The sequence below is a fragment of the Zingiber officinale genome, chromosome 8B (assembly GCF_018446385.1).
Source record: "Zingiber officinale cultivar Zhangliang chromosome 8B, Zo_v1.1, whole genome shotgun sequence".
NCBI classification, from domain to species: Eukaryota; Viridiplantae; Streptophyta; class Magnoliopsida; order Zingiberales; family Zingiberaceae; genus Zingiber; species Zingiber officinale.
This window is the reverse complement of record NC_056001.1, coordinates 63,356,529-63,378,178: the sequence shown is the minus strand read 5'-3', so window position 1 is coordinate 63,378,178 and position 21,650 is coordinate 63,356,529. Positions and strand designations below refer to the sequence as shown.

Here is a 21,650-nt window from a genome sequence, read left to right as displayed (position 1 = left end):
AATTTAATATTAATTTTATATAAATTATTATTATTATTATTTTAAATAAATTTAATTAATTCAATGTTAATTGAAATAACTAATTCGGTTAATTCAATTTTAATATAATTTTGATTTGATTTACTTAGTCAACACTAAATCGATTTTCGATTAATTTATGGATCGAATTAACCGAATGCTCACCCCTAATTCTAGGTTTCTAACCATTGAACAAAACTTAAATGAATCCCACCAAGTCAATAAGCTTCATGAGCTCCATGTGGACTATTCAAAGTCCTTATGCACTTGATCCATATGCTAGCAACAAAAGAAAAATCTGGTCTAAACTACATGTTGAAGTAGTTTAGGTCTGAGAGTGCATGTTCTATTTGGAGTTGTACAGTATTCATAACATAAATGTATTACAGTCTAGTTACAATAACTCTTGTACGATAATTTTCTTTCCATTCATAATAATAAATAGTTAGATATATTTCATTAGAAATTATATTATAGCAACACCTGCTATCTAAATTGATAGCCTTTGATCTCTCTGACAATGGTTTTTAATCCCAAGGATACATGTTCCTACTCTTCCTGCCAACCCATGGAACATTTCCTTTCTCTGAATGATTCCTCTCACATAAAGAGCATAAAAGGCACTAGTCTCTGACCCATCACAGGCAATGAATGGCATAAGCTTTGGCAGCAAAAATAAACACCATGCTTACTGAACAGACAATAGTTTCATTCTTTATCACCAGTGTAATGAGTATGAAAACAGAGCTCAACCATTTCTTTGGAAACAGAAAAGAACTATGCACATCATTATTTGTCTGTGATCTTCTTTACTACTCGCTCTAAAAATAATATTTATCTGCACTCATTTTTATAACTGCAAAATGTAAAGTGGAATCAGGTTAGAAAAGCATCTACTTCAGCAGCTTCAAATTGGTGATGGAGCCAACAGAGATGTTGCACTTTATTTCAGGAGTACTCTTCATGTGAGAACTGTCAAGCTGGCTTGTCTGAATGCTTATGTTTTGAGAAACAAAACTGGTCAATAGACATCAGTGAATGGGGTTTTTTTTTTTTTTTTTTTGCAGAATCTCCTAATCCTTCACTAGGATTATGTAGGCATTGAAATCAGGATGTTCTTTTCCTGCAAGAATAAATAGACATTCAAGGTTCTTGGCACATTCAATGCAAATCAGAATAGAAGTATATGCTCTTTTTAGCCTTGATAATAAGTTGAAGTTGATATATTAGTTTTCTAGCTAGCAGAAAATGTGAAACATGGTTTGGTTAAAGTAATACCGATCTGCTTGATCAAAAGAACTGCTTTCTGCTTCACGAAATGGTATAATATGAATGCCTAGTGATACTGAACATCTACAGCATGAAGAAGAAAAGAATAGTTAAAGAGGCAGCCCAACCAAGAGCAACATTCGAAATGCAGTATTTGGAGTATAGAAATTCACCTAAGTTGTAGTTCAGTCCCGCATAACCATGTGAGTATGGTAAGAGTTCTTCCACCTCTACACGTGAACTACAATAACCTGCGTCCTTGGATCGACTGTAATTGATTGTTTCAACCTCTGCGGTGAAAATGCTGAAAACAGGCCTATGGTCAGAGAACCTGGATTCTCCTCGGACATAAGACAACTGATTAAGACCTCCTCCTAGCCATAATATGCGATCGCACCTTCACAGAAACATCCAGTCAGTGAGTTCAATAGTTGATTGTGATCTCGGTAACTTTCATCATAAACGTTAGTCAATTTTACCATGCAGGTGTCCGTCGCTTCTCTTTAGGATTCATATCATCTCCTGCATATCGATCTGAGTTGTTTGAATATTTATACGTTGGAGGAAAATATATACTTCCTTCTTTCCATCCCTTGAATACGCGACCACATCGTTGTTCTATCCTAAGCTGTTCAAGATAGCACGTGAAGATATGATATTAATCTTTCATTACTGGGAAATGACACCAACAAAAGGAATCACAACTTCATTAAAAGAGCAATTCGGTAAATTACCTGATCTTTTTCCAATAATGCTCTCCAATTACGCATCTCAACCAGAGTCTTCACAGACCGATAAGAAAGAGCAATTCGGTAATTCAGATCCCCGAGCCATACTATGCGACTGAAGGGAAGGAAAGGGAGTAGGTACATTGAAGCCTCTCATAGTTTTTGAACATGGAAAGAATCTGAGAAAATGCTTGTGGGAAGGGACTTACTCATGATCAAGAATTGTTTCAGGAGATTTTTCATTATCACCTTTCTGGACCTTGGGAAATCGAGTCTTCCTTAGAATTTCCATGACGTCGGAATTTCTGCGTAACTCGTCTCCCTCCTTCTGCCCTGAAGTTAAGTGACTACAGATGAAGCAGAAGGTTGTTTGATGCAGTGACATACTGATTGAGATAGAACCCTGTAAGAAAACACATTTTCTGTTCAGTAGTGATTTTTCAACAAAGGTAAACCCGAACGATGATATCGTGAACATGCCATAATAGGTACAATCATAATCTAGAAGTAATCAAGAAACATGTCGTGTACCTTGTTTCCCAGATAGCCCATTAATCCCCGGCCAACACATGAAACCTTCAAGTTTCTCACATCCTCTCTAATATCACTGCGAACCCAAATTGTAAGAAATATTCCAACCATTTGCTTGTTCGCAACCAAACAGTACCTGACAATATCTCCCAGTATAGATCAACATCGTTCGAGCAAAAATTATGTTAAAATAGACACGGCTAAGGGCTATTTGAAGGTAATGTGGCTACCTAGAATTTGCAGATAACCTTTCCCTTTTGTTGGAATATGAAGGACCTCCATAAGCATAAAATGGTGAGAAAAAGATTGAGGTAGGTGACTCCTCGTCAATGGTCTCATCATCAGATGATCCTTCAGGACCTTCGCCTCTTAAACTAGGATCAAAATCACTTGGTCTGCTTCCAAAGCTAACTCTTTCACAAACACTGAACCTGCGATCCAGCATGGGGTGAGAAAGCATGGTATTCCCCTCCATTCTTAAACTACGACTCAGAGAATGAAAGGAACGGCGGTGGAGAAATGATGAATTCTTCTTCTTCAGTGACGATCTTTCAAAATCAGCATTTAATTCTGAGATAGGAATTGGAACAGGAGATGGTGTATGGTAACTGTCTGAGCCACATGTGTCAGGGCTGTTCAAGGTCTTCCTAATAAGCCACGACCACTTCTTAGCTGGAACATTGTCTTCTGTACCGAGAACATTTCCAGCATTAAGTGGAACAATCTCTTGAAACCTGAAAAAAATTTATATGTAGCTGATTAGTATGAGTTAATCATATCTCAGTTGTTTGGTGCTACAATTTCGATATGAATGACTAATAGAACTGTCAAAATACTAACCCTAAAACATATATGTCTGCAGGAGAAGAGGCATGTATCCAATCCAAGAGATTTAAGTTCTTTGGCGGGGACCTTCCACCCACATTCCAAGTCGCAACAAAGATCCTAAAGAACAAAAACATCGGCAATTCAGATCAATTACCATATTTCTTGGAACAGAAGAGTGAGTAGAATAGATTTACTTGTAATCCTGAATGTCTGTTATTTGAGCTGGATGAAGATCAAACCTTCCTCGCTGAACTTGATCTACGTCCTTTTGCAATGATTTATCTGAAATAACAAACAGATAATTGTTGAGAATGATTGGAATTTGGAAAAAAAAAAAAGAAGACAAATAAAACCCATAAAGGGGCACGCTCTACTTGTGGTCCAAACCCTATAACCAATGGCACAATACTATTACCTGTTCTACTTTTCTTGCATGTGCATGCCTCCCTCTCCGAGAAGTTGGCTCTCGATTGTCTACTACCTAACAAGACAATGGATATTCTTAAAGTAAGAACAAGCATAAGAAAAGCTAAGATTCAATGACATTTCATCCATCATCTTCAAAAGTTGCTAGACTCGCAATTTGTCTAATGTTCTTGTAGGAAGAAGTAAATCAGTTCAAAACCTATAAACATCTTGAATGTTCCTAGCTTTATAGAAACATTAAATCAACCTTGAGGACTAGAGTTTTACTTTGCAAAATACTCTAAAAGGAAAAATGTAGATAAAAAGAAACAGCACATTTATAATAAGAAGAATAAATCAGGCATACCCTTGCCAACCATATCATCAGCATGGCTCTCCTGACCTTTGATTTTGATGTTGAACCAGTTTTTGACAGCCTTGGACCATGACAGCTGCTCCCAAACATAGGACAAAATGAAAGATTGACTGAATCAGCAATCTAGAGAATGAGCAAGGAAAAACTTGAAACAGAAATCGAATGCTTCTCTTTCTACACCTTGCTCTTCTTGGAACCTTCATCTCTCATCGTTGCAGCACTCAAACCTTCCCAAGGATTTAGCAATCTGAAGAAGTTTATGGAGAAGTAGCACCAAGATACGCTATCTTCAGAGGAGAAAGAGAACCAAATAATGCAGAAGCTTAGAATAAGGAGACTACATTATTCATGAGCTTTCTGCACCGATTGAAAGCAGCAGATCAACAACACAGTCGGCTGCCCAGATCAAAAGCAAAGAAAGAGAGAAGAAGAAGAAGAAAAAAAAAAAAAAAAGAGGATTTTGACCCTTCTTCACGAGGTTTGGGATCCAGAACCTTGGTTTTGAAGAAAAGCGGCCGCAGAAGTGCTCAAAATCCGATTTTGCGGGGAGCTAAAGGAATGCAGGTAGCTAGTAAGGCGAGAAATGGAGGAACAAGGAGACGAGCGGAGAAGAGGGCAGCACGGAAGGGAGGACTGTCTCTTTCAGGTCTTCAAGTTCTAAACCTCCGTCCCAGGATACAACAGCACACAAGGCATCCCATTTGAGGGAGGAATAAAGTGCAGACATCGAGCCTCCCCTCCCTCTCCCCTTTTCTTGCGGTCTCTGGACCCAAATCCAAGGCTAAACCGAAACAGCGCGACGCATTAAATAATCACAACGACAATCGCAAAACCTGCCTTAACAAAGGAGAAGAAAGGAGAAGGGGGAAAAAAATTCGCCTCGCTTCGCTGGCCAATGCCCCAGTCATCGTGGTCAGCTTGCCGCACACTTCTCCATGGAGTCTTACCATGGGAGGAGCAAAAGAGAGGAGCAGTTAAAGGAACAAAAAGATAAAGTTAACTCCTTGCTTTGGTTTCAGCGGTTTAATCTGCATGGGTAACTGCGTTAGGACCAGGAAGACTCGGGCAGTTCCATTTTCGTCCTTCAGCCCAGTGGGAGTGAGCTCGGCGCGTCCTTGTCCTGTGCGTTGGAATGCATGATCGCCTGCAACCTTCAGTCCTTCCTGCGAGATTGTGCATTGCTTATTCCTAGAATTCTCGTGCTGGTTTAGAATTTGATGAGGAAGCATTCTCTTCTCTTGAGGAATGGCTTTTATTTTCATTTTTTTTAAAAAAAAATGTGTGTTTTTTTAATTACTTTTTAGACATTCTATTTTTCTATAAAATGATATTTTTTTTCAAAAATAAATATAAAAATTATCAATCAAATAATATTTTTTATTTTTTAAAAAATAAAAAAATTTACAAATCCAACATTACCTAAAGTTTTCAGTTCGATAACGTTAACTAAACAAGATAATTTGAGAATTTTTACTTTTTTCTATATACTAAATGAGTTGCGATACTCATCTAGAATTTTCATCTAGAAAATTCATCTAGATAGACATATAAATGATGGGAAAATTCTAGATGAATATCATTTCTCATACTAAATATAGAAAAATTGATATTTTACTGCATATTTTCAAAATATCTCTCTCTAGGTCACTAATCAATTTAGTACACAACTAGCTAAAGAATTATTCCAAATTATTAGGGTATTTATATCTTTTTATATAAATTTATAATTTAAATTAAGAATAATAAATTAAATTGAGAGTATATTTTTAAATTTTTATTCTATTAAATAAATAACTTCTTTTTTATGAATATTTTATTTATATATATTTTAAAATATGACTTTAAACATATAATTTTGTAATTAATAAATCAAGCAACTTGAGATTGATTGCTTGACCGCCTTCCAAAGATCCGGCGTCGAAGACTGTGCCACCGAAGCCATCATTTAAATAGCTACAACCGGCACGTGGAATTTTGAAAGCATTCGGCCACCGACAGATGCCCTCCTCCGCTCACTAATTAACAATACAATTACCAAATGCTTTCCTCTTACTAATTTTATAACAACACTATATTTTTTATTACTTTTTATTTATTATTATTATTTTTTTTTAAAAAATATATCCTCTAAAATAAGCATGATGTAAGATTTAGTTTCACTCAATCATGTTAACTTAAACTTTGATGTAATCGTTTGACGATTTGAATTTAAGCATCTAAGTCGTTAAACTAATCTAACCATCCATACCGGTTCAGGCAGTTGACCTGCTTTCCGGTCCAATTCCTGCAACAGCAAGTTCAAATTAGGTAGGCAGTTGGCCACCAACATGAACCCAAGCTCAACTATTTAAACTTCCCCGCTCGAACCAGCACCACTTACCTTATCGATCCTCCAATCTCATTCCTCATTTCAACTCGAGCGCCATGGATCGCAACCAAGGGCTTGTCGTCTTTGTCTCCGTTGTGATCATGTTCATGGGAATTGCTTATGCACAATCTTCCGGGTGCACCTCCGCGATCATTAGCCTCGCACCTTGTCTCAATTACATCACCGGCAACACCTCCGCGCCTTCCTCTTCCTGTTGCTCGCAGCTGGCCAGCATTGTCAAGTCCCAGCCGGCGTGCCTCTGCTCGGTGCTCAACGGTGGTGCCTCCTCGTTCGGTATCACCGTCGACCGGACCCGGGCATTGGCAATGCCTGGTGCCTGCAAGGTCCAAACTCCACCAGTGAGCCAGTGCGACAGTTAGTGCTCTAGTCACCATTTTCCTTGTACATGTTGTGTGCTTAATTATGAAACAGGAGTCTCATTTGTTGTATGGTTATGGCAGATGGGGCAAAGTCTCCGACTTCTTCTCCGGCGACTAGAGGGACACCTGAAGCCCCGGCTGATCCTGCATTGGAAACTCCTTCGACAATATCACCGCCGACGACAGGCATTAACGGTGTAGAGGGTGGATCAACCGCTACTCCGGCTACTCGGGCCACAGCCTCAGATGCTGCCGATGTTCGATCACCTACAATTTTGATGCTGTCAATCATGTTCCTCGCCGCTTGCATCTCCTTCACCAAACTCTAACTCTAAAGAGTTCTATCGACTACCGCGATGTCGATTGTTGTTTACATGTTTATTTTGTCAAGTTTATGGTTAAGTTTGTATCGACTCTGTCTTCTTCTCTACGCTTTTTATTGAATTGTTATGAGATTTGTTGCAGTGATTCATTATATATATGTCTGAATGAGACATTATGTCTCTCTTATGTGCTAGTCACTATTCTAAAAGTTAGTAGTCGTCCGTGATTTACTTTCTCTGTGTTGGTCTTAAGACGGATTGACAGAGACACTGGGGGCGAACGTATTCACCTTTTTACTAGCATGAATGAGACATTTCTGCTTCTAATCCTGGTTTGCCACTTTCTAAAGTAATATCATGCCAAAGGAGCCACAACTAGTAAATTTTTGGTAAATTTTGAAAGTGAAACTTGATGCAATTAAATTTAATTTTGTTTGATAGTGCCAAAGTGCAATTATTGATGATGGCTTTAATGTGGCAATGTTATTGAGATAGTATGACAAAGAAAATTTGTACCATTTCATTTCATAATCATTAAAGGTCAAAATGTCTTTTATCCACGTAAACTTCTAAGAATGGATGATTAATTTTCAACTTGATTATAGTTTGGTTCATCTTACCGAACTCTGATTGAATATTATTGAGATAATATGACAAAGAAAATTCGTACCATTTCATTTCATAATCATTAAAGGTGAAAATGTCTTTATCGACCTAAACTTCTAAGAATCGATTATGCACTCAGTAACACGTCAAGCGAGTCAAAATTTATATTGTTAAAGTTTATTTGATAATTTAATCGAGTTAAGTTAAATAGAATCTAAAATAAATCAAGTATTGAAATGATGATTCAAACTTAGCTTAATTTTTAATTCGATTTTAGTTTAGTTCATCTCGAAGATATCGGACTGAAATTAAGTTTACTAGTATTTAACTATTGCACGGATTAATTGCATATAAAATATGATAAAAAAATTAGATAATATGAATCTTTTAGCTATGCAATCTAAATGTAAAAACAAATTAATTGGACTGTGACTAATACGTTTAATATGCAAAAAAAAAATTGTTATTACAAATTATGAAAAACTTTCTTAAATATAACATTTGTCGTCGAGTTTTCTTGGTTACCGTCTACATTGCATATTAATATTTTGAGGCTCTTAAGATTTGTAACTCTGGATACAACCATGGGCCATAATTAAAAACGAGTTTTTTTTTTTTAAAAAAAAAAGAGAGTTCAAGATGAGATAATGATTATCCTTGACTTTTGTTAATTGTCATTACATATGAAATAATCAATGAAAATTGTCTTCGTTGAGACTTAAAAGGAAACCTTGGATCAGAAAGGTTTCCAAGCCTCATGATGATTAATCTAGTTCAATTGCATAATTCGAGAGAATAATCTATGTTCCGTAACAATATAACAGGGTTCTAACCTTCAAATTTAGTTCATGATTTGAGACTCTAGAACATCTAATTTCATTTAAAAATTCGGGCATATGAACTGTTGGTACAATTTGTACTAATGATCTAACTCGGATTTTGATGAATGATAAGGGAAGGAGTTTAAAGTTAAAGTGTTTTATGGTCTAATTGTTTTACCAAGTGTACAAGAGTTGACTGATTTGAAGGACCTAACATCAGGCTGAAATCCAGCTAGGTCTGTGGGACCCGATAGCTGGTGCAAAGTCCAGATAGGTCTGCGAGGCCCAATATCTGGCGGGAAGTCCGGTTAGGTTCGCGGGACCTGACAACCGGTCGAAATTCAGTTGAGTCTGTGAACCTAACAACTGGTGGGAATACCTGGTGGGTCAGAGGCAAGTCAAGTGACTGCAAGTGGTAAGTGAAGGTAAGCAACTAAAGGAGAGATCAAGTGAGGGTGCATTGCCCATTGAGGGAACTATAGGCGTCGATCCAACTTAGGTCTATTTGGGAAATCTAAGCTGAAACCTTGACTAAATCCTAGTCTCGGGGAGACAAAGTCTAATTACTACTATTTTATTGAATTGGGCTAACTCTATTTTGCAGGATATACTTATTTTTGCTGCCTAGGACTAACTCTTTTTTGCTAGGAAGAAGGCTGGAAAAAGAGGAGTCCGGACGCCCGGAGCTAGTTTGAGCACCCGAACTAGCATGCCCGGGCGGGTGCAGCGGGTACCTAGGCAGTTCGGGCACCCGGAGTTGGTCCAGGCGCCCGTAGTTGGTATAGGCGCCCGGACCCAAAATTTCATCCAAAAGATGAGGTTGAGTGCATCGACTGACCGAGCCATGTAGCCCAGGCACCTAGAGGGGTTCTAGGCGTCCAAAATTGGCCTATATGAAGGCCTTCGACCACGAGCATCAAAATATCAACTACTACAACTTTCACTCTTGCGCGGTACTCTGAAAAAGCTCCTACAACACTGTGAAGCTCCTCTAACAACCGATGATCAAGGCTTTCTTATTTTCTTTGTTGTCAGTAACATTGTTTTTTTTTCTTGTACTAAACTTTGTAATCATTGGAACTATTAGTGGATTGTCCAACGAAAGCATTCTGTTGGAACCCCAAAGAGTTTTGATGTGATCAAATAAGTTAAGTTAGGTCATGTTTTGCCTAACCCTTGTGTCTAAGTGTGCAGGAGCTTAGGAACACAGGAAGTCGAGCGGAAGACGCGGCTAACGAGAAGGATGGAACGAGGAGAGAGCCGACGGACTTGCTGCGTCCGAGGGACAAGGTGACCGCGGAAGAGTACATCGGTGGACGAGAAGAACGTACACGACGTTCGAGGGACGAGAAACCGAGAAGGAAGGCTGCTCAAGGAGAATGCCGGAACTTGGGTTCGGGTGAACCCTATTCCGGATGGCCGAGATCACCCAAGCTAGCGAAGCCGGAACAGAAGACCCGGGCCGAGACGAGCTGAACCGGAGTAGTGGAACCGGGCCACAAAAAGTCAACTGGGTTGACTTAAGTGGTTCGGGCACCCGGATCCATTCCGGGCGCCCGGAAGTGGATTTTGATCAGATCGAGGTTTGACTCGATCTGAACGTTGGGGGATAAAGTTTTATCCCCCTAGGGCGCTCGGAACCCTTCGGGACGCCCCGAACAGTGCTATAAATATAGCACTGATTTGTACAGTTTATTTACTTCACTTGTAATTAGTTTCTCTGCGCTTTACTTTTCTGTCTATGCTGTCAACGTTGTAAAAAGGCTACTCCGCCCGAAGGAGATCATCAGATAGTGTGTCGTATTCGTCTTGGATTAGCAATCTTCTTATTGCAAACCAAGTAAATCTCCTGTGTCTGTTTTCTTTTAATGAGTCTCTTTTTTTTATTACAAGTGTTTGTTATTTAGTTGAAAATCCGAGAAAGGTTAGATTTATTTTTTTCAGGGCAATTCACCCCTCCCCTCTTGCCGACCTCCAAAGGGACCAACAAATGGTATCAAAGCAAGGCACTTCAGGAGAACTAACCGCCGATCAAAGCAACGAGATGGCCGGACCAAGCATTGTTCCACCAAAATTCGAGGGGGACTTCGCACACTGGAAGCGTCGTATGGAGGTATTCCTGAAAACTGATTTCGAAATTCAGTTAATTATAAAGTATGGCTTTGTAGCTCCGACGAATCAGAATGGAGAAGAAAAAGAAGAGAGCCAGTGGACAAAGAAGGAGCAGAATGATTCCGTAGCGAACAACCGTGCGGAATATCACCTGCTGAGCGTGTTGCCACCTCAAGAAGTCAACCGCATCGAAAGCTACTCGTCGGCCAAAGAACTCTGGGAGAAGTTCCTGGAGCTCCACGAAGGAACATCCGAAGCCAAGCTAGCAAGAAGAGACATCCTCCGGAATAGACTGACGAACATCCGTCTGGAAAAAGGTGAGAAGGTAGCCGATCTACACGCGAAGGTAAAGGAATTAATTACCGGTCTCGAGAACCTCGGTGAAACGGTAACAAACCGGGACACCATACGCTACGCACTCAATGTGTTTCCTAGAACTCCATAATGGACATCAATCGTCGACGCCTACTATATTTCAAAAGACCTGGAGGTAAGTACTTTAGAAGAATTGTTCTCTACTCTTGAATTACATGAAATCAGGTATGCAGGGACAACAATGGAATTAAGCCAGATGATCACACTAAACGCAACTAAGAAGGATGAACCCGAGGCAGATTCAGAAGAGGATCAAGAAGCATATATGGTAAGAAATTTAAAAAGTTTTTTTAGATCTAATAAATTTAAAGAAATACAGAATAAAAAGAATTCAAGAAATAGAAGAAGGATGTGTTGCTACCAGTGTCAAAAGAAAGGACACTTAAAAGAAGACTGCCCATAACTAAAGAAGGATAAAGTCAAGATACCCAAGAAACACAAGAATCTAAAAGCAACTTGGGATGATAGTTCATCATCTGAGTCCGAGATTCAAGAATATGTCAGGATAGCACTGATGGCAAGCTATGAAGGGCAAAGTACATCAGAACCCAGCATCAATGAAGGGGGAGGGACGTCAGATGAATGCAGCGAAGCAGGGGGAGAGTCAGGCTTCAAGTCTGATATAGTAAGTGAGGTATGTCTCTTACCTTCTGATCAGCTTTATTTCGGTATTAAGGCTATGGCTAAGTCTATGTACAAATTAAAAGGTAAAAATACTGAATTAAAAAATAAAAACTTAGAAATAAAAAGAACTTTAGCAAAATCATATCTATTAGAGGATTTTGATAAGATTAAACTTGAAAATGAAAAATTAAAAGAAGAAATAGAAAGACTGAAAAACTCTACCTGTTCAAATACTTCTGGTTTTAAAAATTATAGAGGACTAAACTGGTAATATAGGTTTCACCAAAGTCAAATCAGAAAAATAGCAAAAGCCTATGTACCTAGAAAATACTTGATTAACCTTATAGGAAGGAACCTCTATTCGGTTCCAAAAACTTGCTTAATTTAAAAATCAAAATTAGATTTAGCATTTTCAGCAAGAGAATTAAACATGTAATTTCTTTTTGCGACTTTGTCTAGAAAGTGGTTGTTGCTCCAATAACCAAGAAGACCTAGTGTCTCGCCACTGCCTAGAAGCCAAGTATCGAAATGAAAAGTTTAATTGACTGACTGAGAAAGCATTAATTTAAATCACTTAATGCTTTAAAAGAGTTATTTAATTTATTCTAGAAAACATATTCAAAAATATTTTTTTTACTTATGAAAATTTCTTCTAAATTCTGAATTATGTTTGAAACTTAATTTTTTAATTTGAAACTTAAAAATTATGTTTGTCAAACACTTCGAAATTTCTTTTAAGTTAGACTTTTTTTTTGTTGCAATTTACCTTAATTTTTTTCTCTCTTATGAAATTTTTTTAACACTTATAGTTTCTTTAAGTTAGAATTTACCTTAAACTTGTTAAAAGGAACCCCATTTTTATGTGATCAAAGGGGGAGAAGAATGTTAAGTCTAGGGGGAGGTATACATTCTTTAAATTGAAAAATCTTTTGGACTTATTTACAAATTAATTATTTTTATTGCATATGTTTACCCAAGCTTAACTTGGGTTGCTCACATCAAAAAGGGGGAGATTGTTGGAATCCCAAAGAGTTTTGATGTGATCAAACAAGTTAAGTTAGGTCCTGTTTTGTCTAACACTTGTGTCTAAGTGTGTAGGAGCTTAGGAACACAAGAAGTCGAGCGAAAGAAGCGACTAACGAGAAGGACGACACGAGGAGAGAGTCGACGGGCTCGGTGCGTTCGAGGGATGAGGTGATCGCGGAAGAGTACACCGGTGGACGAGAAGAACGTACGCGACGTTCGAGGGACGAGAAACCGGGAAGGAAGGCTACTTGAGGAGAAGGCCGGAACTTGGGTTCGGATGAGCCTTATTCCGGATGGCCGAGATCACCCAAGCTAGCGGAGCCGGAATAGAAGACCCGGACCGAGACGAGCTGAACCAGACCACAAAAAGTCAACTGGGTTGACTTAAGTGGTCCGGGCGCCCGGATCTATTCCGAGCGCCCGGAAGTGGATTTTGACCAGATCGAGGTTTGATTCGATCAGAACGTTGGGGGATAAAGTTTTATCCCTCCTAGGGCGCCCGGAACCCTTCGGGGCGCCCCGAACAGTGCTATAAATATAGCACTGATTTGCACAGTTTATTTACTTCACTTGTAATTAGTTTCTCCGCGCTTTACTTTTCTGTCTGTGCTGTCAATGTTGTAAAGAGACTACTCCGCCCGAAGGAGATCATCAGATAGTGCGCCATATTCGTCTTGGATTAGCAATTTTCTGATTGCAAACCAAGTAAATCCCTTGTGTCTATTTTCTTTTAATGAGTCTATGTTTTTTTTTATTACAAGTGTTTGTTATTTAGTTGAAAATCCGAGAAAGATTAGATTTATTTTTTTCAGGGCAATTCACCCCTCCCCTCTTGCTGGCCTCCAAAGGGACCAACACATTCGACGAGTGCGGGCCTTGGAGTAAAAGTCGTCGAAGGCTCCGAACCAAGTAAAACTTGGTTTTGTTAGCATTGTCTTTTATTCTTCCATTGCGTATTTTGATTTAATTCGCTATCGATTTTTGACAAACGCTATTCACCCCCCTTTAGCATCTATCCGATCCTATAAGTGGTATCAGAGCTGGTACCGCTCTAAATTAGTGCAACCACCAATCTGGCAAGGGGGTGACTTTTAAGTTTTTTTTTCATTTCTCTTTCGGCTTTTGGGTTTTTATAATATAATCCAAACTAGTACAATTACCTCTTTGGATAAATCTTTTCCGTTGCAAACTACTCTGAATTGGTGCAACACCAATCGAATCTTAATATCTTTATTTCTCTCACACTGCTAATCCAAGACCTAGTCTTGGGACTTTTTTTCTCTTCTTCTTTGTGTGCAAGGTTTCTTAAATGGCCTAAAACGAGGGATACATCACTGTTTGCCCTCCCCTCTTCAACGGGGATCATTTTTCGTACTGAAAGAAGCGAATGGAGGTATACATGAAGACCATCATCGATCAATGGTTCACCATCCGGCGAGGATACCAGGAGTCGGTAGACGAAGCAACAAAAGTACTAATTGACCTAGAAAGATGGACTTAGGAAGATAAGAAAAAGACCAAGATCGATTCGAAGGCAATGAACACCATCCAGTGCAGACTTACCAAGGAAGAACTTAATCGCGTCAGCCTATTCGAGAATGCTAAAGAACTCTGGAACAAACTGATAGAACTACATGAAGTCACAAGTAATGCAAAGGTAACTGAAAAGAATTCATTTCTGAATAAATCACCTAATATCAAAATGCAGGAAGAAGAAAAGGTGACTTGGGATGAAGCATCCTTCGAAGAATTGGACATCGAAGATCGGAAGCATCACAACTACCTCGCGCTAATAGCATCCGGACCAGAATCAGAAAGCGAGATCGAACAAGACGCCGAGTTCGAAGACTAATCAAGCCACGAGTCTGCACTTATTTCTGAAGGTTAGAACGAGATATCTTCTATCTTAACCTCCAAATTTTTTAAAATAATCGCATGTTTAAATAAAAAATCAATTAAATATGAAAAACAAACTAAAATGCTCCCTGAGGAAAATTAACACCTCAAGGAATAAATTAAAAGTATAAATCCAAATCAAGTTATGAAACTTGAGGAGGAAAACACAATATTAAAAAGTGAAATTAACAAACTTAAAGGATTATTAGAAGTTTTCCCTACTAAATCACAAAACTTGGACCTAATCTTTAAAACTCAAAGAGCTTTGTATAATAAATCTGGACTTGGATAAAAGTCTAGCTCAACAAATAAAATATTTATATCACTTATAAGCCAAAATAAGAAACAAACTAAAGCCTGAGTTACTTCTAAAAGCGTGTCCAACCACACAAGTAGGACTCAATCAATTTTATATTCCCAAGAATGAAATTCATTATCTAAAACCAAATCCAACTAAACCTATTAATTCAAAACCAAACCAAAATAAACCTTCCAAACTAAAGAATAAAATCAAATCAAATAAATCAAACCTAAAATGTAAAATGAAGTCAAACAATTCAAACTCAAATAGAAAAAAATAAAATTTAAATTCAAGTTACAATCAAGTTTATTATAACTATAAAAATAATTGACATAAACTTGAAACTTAAACACAAATTCAACAATTTAGGGGGAGGCACCAAATTAGTTGGCACCTCTAAAACAACAGTTTACCCAGTAGCCTAATTATGATTAGATTTAAAAAGGACAAAAGTTTAACTTGAAAAATAGCGCTAGAGAAGTTTTGGATGATAGTAGATTAGGAAAACTATGTCTATGCATGTCTAGAAAGATATGACTTGACCTAGTGCATTTGACTTAGTCGAACTAACTGAATCTACCACTTATCAATCCTAGCTGGTTAGACCAAAGTTTAGTTATTACTTTCAGTAGATAGGACTATTTGAAAAATTTTAAAGATGTGGTTACTCTAATGATGTCCAGGTGACTCACCACAGCTTAGAAGTTTATCTAAAGAATGTATATTTGTTGAACCTAAAGCTAAACTTGAATCTAATACAAGTTAAACCAAATCCTGAAATTCAATCTACTCATCTCACAAAACCATAGAGTCTCTTTGTATGAAAACTTAGACTGGGTGAGATGAATAAGAATAAAATTAAAATTAAAATAAAAAATAATTAAGTTAAAATAAGTTCACACTTGAGCTAAATTTTTTTTTCTCCTAATTTTTTTTAGGAATCTAAATAGATATTGGATAGTGGTTACTCCCGACACATGATCGGGGATCAAACAATGTTCACAAAGTTAACCTTCAAAAAACTTAGAATAGTTGTCTTTGGAAACAACGACAAACTGAAGGTAATTGAAATAGGTAACATTGAATTAGAATCTAATTTCATTATTAATAAAGTACTCTTGATTGAAAATTTCAAATTTAACTTACTCAGTGTCACTCAATTGTGTGACTCAGAATATAAGGTTAGGTTTACATCCACTGAATGCTTAATTAAACATATGAAAGACCACACAATAAGATTAAAAGGACTTAGAAATAATAATATTATACAATTAACCTAGCTAGCTCCTCACTTAAGTGTCACTTGGCACAAAAAGAGGAAATCTAGCTGTGACATAGGAGAATGTCTCATACTAACTTTAGAAATCTCACCAAACTAAATGGCTTAGTTAGAGAACTACTAAAACTACCTAACTTAGACTCAATAATTTGTAATGTTTGTCAACAAGGAAAATAGACCAAATCAACCCACAAACCAACTAATCAAATTTAAACCAATTCAACACTTAAATTATTACACCTAGATTTATTTGGCTCGCATGGGGTAAAATCTGTTAATGAGAATTTATATTGTCTAGTAATAATTGATGATTACTCAAGATTCACCTGAGTAAAATTCTTAAAATATAAAGATAAAATATTTGAAATATTTAGTAATTTTTGTAAGCAAACTAAAAATGAAAAAGACTAAAAAATTAAAAGGATTAGGTGTGATAACGATGGGGAGTTTAAAAATCACAGATTTACTAAATTCTACTTAGAAAATGGATACTATCAAGAATTCTCGTGTCCTAATACATCCCAATAAAATGGAATAGTGGAAAGAAAAAATAAAACTCTCTGAGAAGCCACTAGAATAATACTTAATGAATATAAATTACCAAAATATTTCTGGACAGAAGCTGTTAGTATAGCCTGCTATGTACAAAATAGAATAACAATAAATTAAAAAACACAATAAAACCCTATTTGAAATTTACTATAATAAATTATCAAATATCAAATACTTTAAGGTATTTCGATGTCTTGTTTACATATTAAACACAAGGAAATACTTAGAAAATTTTACCTCAAAAGTAGAAAATGAAATTTTTATAGGATATTCCCTAAACAGTAGAGGATATAGAGTTTATAATAAAACTACTCTAAGAATTAAGGAAACAACCAATATAAAATTCAACGAAATTGCTAAAGAATCTAATTCAACTCAACCTCAATATCAACCAATGAACTTCGTTAGAGCTAACACTAATCTAGGGGGAGCAAGTGAAAACCCAATAGGCAAATACGAGGATGAACAAAATCAATCACAAGAAAATGAACAAACACAAATTGAGCCTAGAATAATAAGAGTCAGCTCAGATCACCCAATTGAAGAAATTATAGGTGACTCAGACCTAAGAGTTCAGACTAGATCATTCTTCAGAAACTTAAGTTAAATATCCTTGATATCTAAAATTGAACCCAAAATGATAGAAGAATCCCTATTTGACCTAGACTGGATTATAGCAATGTAGGAAGAACTGACTCAATTTAAAAGAAATGAAGTCTGGGACTTAATACCACTACTTGATAATAAAAAGGTAATAGAAATAAAATGAGTATTCAGAAGTAACCTAAGTGACAACCAAGAAATTATTAGAAATAAGGCTAGACTATTAGCTAAAAGGTTTAGTTAAGTAGAGTGACTTAACTATGATGAAACATATATTCCAGTAGCCAAACTTGAGTCTATTAGAATGCTACTAAGCTATGCAGTCATAAAGGATTTAAGCTTTATCAAATGGATATTAAATTTGCCTTTTTAAATGGGCTAATAAAGGAAGAAGTTTATGTTGGTACCCTAAGGTTATTTTGATGTGATCAAACAAGTTAAGTTAGGACTTATTATGTTTAACCTTGTGTCTAAGTGTGCAAGAGCTTAGGAGCACAAAAAATTGAGCAAAAGACGTAGCTAGCGAGAAGGATGACACGGGAGAGAGTCGACGAGCTCAGTGCATCCGAGGGACGAGGTGTTGCGGAAGAGTACGCGGGCGGACGAGAAGGAGGTGCGAGGCATTTCTAAGGGACAAGAAGTCAGAGCTGAAGGTTGTTCGAGAAGGCCGGAAGTTACGTTCGGGTGAGCCCTATTATGGATGGCCGAAATCACCCAAGCGAGTGGAGCCGAAGTGGAAGACTCAGACCGAGGTGAGCAACATCAAAGTAGAGGGCCCGGACCTATTCCGAGCGCCCGGAACCTATTTTTATCCACATGTGACGTGGATATTGATCGTTGCGTCAGGGATAGAATTCTATCCCACTCCAGGTGCTTGGAACCCTTGCAGGCGCCCCGACCAAGGCTATAATTACAGCCTTGGTCCATAATCTAACAAAAAATAAGAAATTCTTGATACAACACTTGTGAGCTTTTATGTTTTGTTTAGCTTCTTCCTTTCTGAGCTTTCATTGTTGTAAAGAGGCTTCTCCACCTAAAGGAGAAATTAGTATGCATCATTTCCTTGGATTAACAACTTCCCTGGTTGTAACCAAGTAAAACTCTCTGAGTCTCTGTCTTTCAGTTTCTTTTATTTATCATTTATGCAAGTATTCTTTTAAGTCTGAGAAGGGTTTGTTTTGTTTGATTTTGTATAGGGTTATTCAACCCCTCTTCTAGCCGACCAACGGGTCCTAACAAGTGGTATTAGAGCTAGGACACTTCAGGAGGATTAACCGTCGATCGAAGCACCGAATCAATGGTCGGACCGAGCATATATCCACCGAAGTTAGAGGGGGAGTTCACTAGCTGGAAAAAGTGAATGCAGGTATTCTTTAAAATTGACTTTGAATTATTTTTAATAATGAAGTTCAATTTTGTAGCACCCGAGAGTAAAGAAGAATACTAGTGGACGAAGAAGGAGCGGGCTAACTATGTGGCAAACGATAAAGCAGAATTTCATCTACTGAGCATCCTTCCGCCACAAGAAGTCAATCAAATCGACACATACAACTTATCAAAGGAGCTTTGTGAGAAGTTCCTTAAGCTAGATGAAGGGACGTATGAAGCCAAGCTTGTGAGATGGGACTTACTTCGCAACCAGCTCACTAACCTACGATTTGAAGAAGATGAAACGATTGCGCACCTTCACTCAAAGATTAAGGAACTCATCACCGAACTTTCGAATCTTGGAGAAAAGGTAAGCAATCGAGATTTCCTAAGGTGCGCTCTTAATGTCTTCCCTAGAAATATAAAATGGGCATCACTAGTAGATGTCTTCTATATCTCTAAGGACTTAGAGTCTATTACCTTAGAAGAATTATTTTTAACTTTTGAAGTGCATGAATCATGATGTGAAGGTACGAAGGAGCCGAAGCACAACATCGCCTTCAAGGCAATGAGAGACGAACATGAGTCAAAATCCTCTCTCGACAATGAAGAAATGGTAATGATGGTAAGGCGTTTTAAAAAATTATTTAAATCAAGAAAAACTAACCATCCGTAGGGAAGAAAGAAAAGGACAATCAAATGCTACCACTGCAATAAAGAAGGGCATGTTAAGGACAACTGCCCTAAGCTAAGGAACAAGGATAAAGACAAAGGAAAGAAGCCTATCCAAACGAACAAGTACAAGACTTTAAAGGCGACATGGGATGAAACGTCGTCCAAATCAGAAGTTGAGGCTTTCTCTGGACTTACGTTGATGGCAAGTCATCAAGATGAATACGAAGAAAGCTCTTCAGAAATGAGCATCGAAAGCATCGATGAAGGGGGAGCGACATCGGAAGAAAGCAACAGTTCAGGGGGAGCCATGGATAACGAGATCGACAAGGTAAGTCAGGTACAATCTTTTCCTCTCGATAGAATGTTTAAATTCATAAAATTATTATCTAAAGATTGTTGTAAATTAGAAAAAGAAATTAAAGAATTAAAAGTAATTCTAGCAAAATATTGTCCATTAGAAGATTTTGATAAAGTAAAGCTAGAAAATGACAATTTACAAAAATAAATAAAAAAACTTGAAAAATCATACATGCATATATAATACAAGTTTTAGAAGATATAATTTGAACTGGTATTTTAAATATCACAAAGGACAAATTAGAAAATTTTCAAAGAAATATGCTCCTAAAAATATTTAATTAATCCAGTTAGCTGGAACCTATATTGGGTTTCAAAGTCTTGTTTAACTTGAACTTTAATTAGACTTAGCGCTTTCAGCGAGAAAATTAGACGTTTAATTTTCTTATGAGCCTTTGTCTAGAAAGTGATTGTTGCTCCAATAACCAAGAAAGTCTAGTGCCTCGCCACAGCCTAGAAGCCAAATATTGAAATAAAAAATTTAATTGACTAACTGATAAAGCATTAAAATTTAAATTAGATAATGCTTTAAATAGCTACTCTTTTTTTTTTTTGAAAAATTCTTAAATTTTTCTATACAAATCTATTTATTTTTTTAAAAAAATTCTCATTCTTTTTAAAACTTAAAGTTTTTTTAAAATTGTGCTTTACCAAAATATATTTTATATGTTGCACAATTTTTTTTAAAAAACTTAGAATTTTTTTTCCTTAGATTTTTTTTACTTAGAAATTTTTTACTTAAAGTTTTTTTAAGTATCAGATTTACTTTATCAAAATTTTTACAAAAATTAGTTTTTAAAAATTTGTTTAACTGAGGAAATTATTGATTGTTACACAAAAATTTTTACTTAGAATTTTTTTAAAAAAAATATTCCATTTTTAGTGCTATCAAAATTATTTTCAGTATTTTCACAAATCTTGATAAACTTTTCCAAAATTATTTGAAAATCAGAGTTTTTATAAACGTTACCATCAGATTTTTTTTTGGTACCCCATTTTTTTATGTGATCAAAGGGGTAGAAGGGAGAATTAAGTCTAGGGGGAGGTAGCTTAAAGTTTTTCTTTACTTTTTTCACTTTATTGCAAAATTTATTGTTCTAAATTTATAGTTGTTTACCCTAGCTTAACTTGGGTTGCTCACATCAAAAAAAGGAGATTGTTAGTACCCCAAGGTTGTTTTGATGTGATCAAACAAATTAAGTTAGGTCATGTTATATTTAACTTTGTGTCTAAGTGTGTAGGAGCTTAGGAGCACAGGAAGTAGAGCAAAAGACGCAGCTAGCGAGAAGGACGACTGAGGAAGACTACACGGGCGGATGAGAAGGAGGTGCGAGGCGTTTCAGAGGGACGAGAAGCCAAAGCGGAAGGTTGCTCGAGAAGGCCGGAAGTTGGGTTTGGGTGAGCCTTATTCTATATGGCCAAAATCACCCAAGAGAGCGGAGCTGGAGCGGAAGACCCAGACCGAGGCGAGTAACAACGGAGTAGAGGGCCCGGACCGGAAAAGTGAACCTTGTTGACTTTTAGGGTCCGGGCGCCCAGACCTATTTCGAGAGCCCGGAATCTATTTTTATCCACATCCGACGTGGATATTGACCGTTGCATCGGGGATAGAATTATATCCCACTCCAGGCACCTGGAACCCTTCCAGGTGCTCCGACCAAGGCAATAAATAGAGCCTTGGTCCAGAAGCTAAAGAAAAACAAACAATTCTTGATACAACACTTGTGAGCTTTTCTGTTTTGTCTAGCTTCTTCCTTTCAGAACTTTCATTGTTGTAAAGAGGCTTCTCCGCCTGAAAGAGAAATTAGTGCACATCATTTCCTTGGTTT

At 37.1% G+C, this 21,650-nt stretch overlaps 2 protein-coding genes across 5 annotated transcripts; one reads left to right on the top strand and one right to left on the bottom strand.

The window, feature by feature from the left end:
* Nucleotides 1-706: 706 nt before the first annotated feature.
* On the bottom strand, nucleotides 707-5,255 carry LOC122014878 (type IV inositol polyphosphate 5-phosphatase 7-like). 4 transcript variants are annotated; one of them, XR_006120786.1, is made up of 14 exons: nucleotides 4,497-5,254; nucleotides 4,336-4,402; nucleotides 4,147-4,231; nucleotides 3,790-3,855; nucleotides 3,569-3,656; nucleotides 3,387-3,491; nucleotides 2,777-3,280; nucleotides 2,547-2,682; nucleotides 2,225-2,418; nucleotides 2,022-2,130; nucleotides 1,767-1,915; nucleotides 1,461-1,684; nucleotides 1,297-1,371; nucleotides 707-1,141 (listed from the first exon to the last, which is right to left on the bottom strand). XR_006120786.1 is itself a non-coding variant. In XM_042571370.1 (12 exons), exons 1-12 carry the CDS (start codon nucleotides 4,363-4,365, stop codon nucleotides 1,355-1,357), a joined length of 1,707 nt encoding a protein of 568 aa, XP_042427304.1. In that variant the 5' UTR covers nucleotides 4,366-5,253; the 3' UTR covers nucleotides 1,296-1,354. The 4 variants fall into 4 exon arrangements, 1 of the variants encoding a protein (XP_042427304.1); XR_006120785.1 differs by having other exon boundaries at nucleotides 4,336-4,512; nucleotides 4,650-5,253; XR_006120784.1 differs by having other exon boundaries at nucleotides 4,336-5,255.
* A 1,280-nt stretch (nucleotides 5,256-6,535) lies between these two features.
* Nucleotides 6,536-7,420, top strand: LOC122014879 (non-specific lipid transfer protein GPI-anchored 5-like). The gene is made up of 2 exons (XM_042571371.1): nucleotides 6,536-6,898; nucleotides 6,985-7,420. The coding sequence occupies exons 1-2, from the start codon at nucleotides 6,580-6,582 to the stop codon at nucleotides 7,230-7,232; spliced, it is 567 nt and encodes a 188-aa protein (XP_042427305.1). The 5' UTR covers nucleotides 6,536-6,579; the 3' UTR covers nucleotides 7,233-7,420.
* Nucleotides 7,421-21,650: the final 14,230 nt, after the last annotated feature.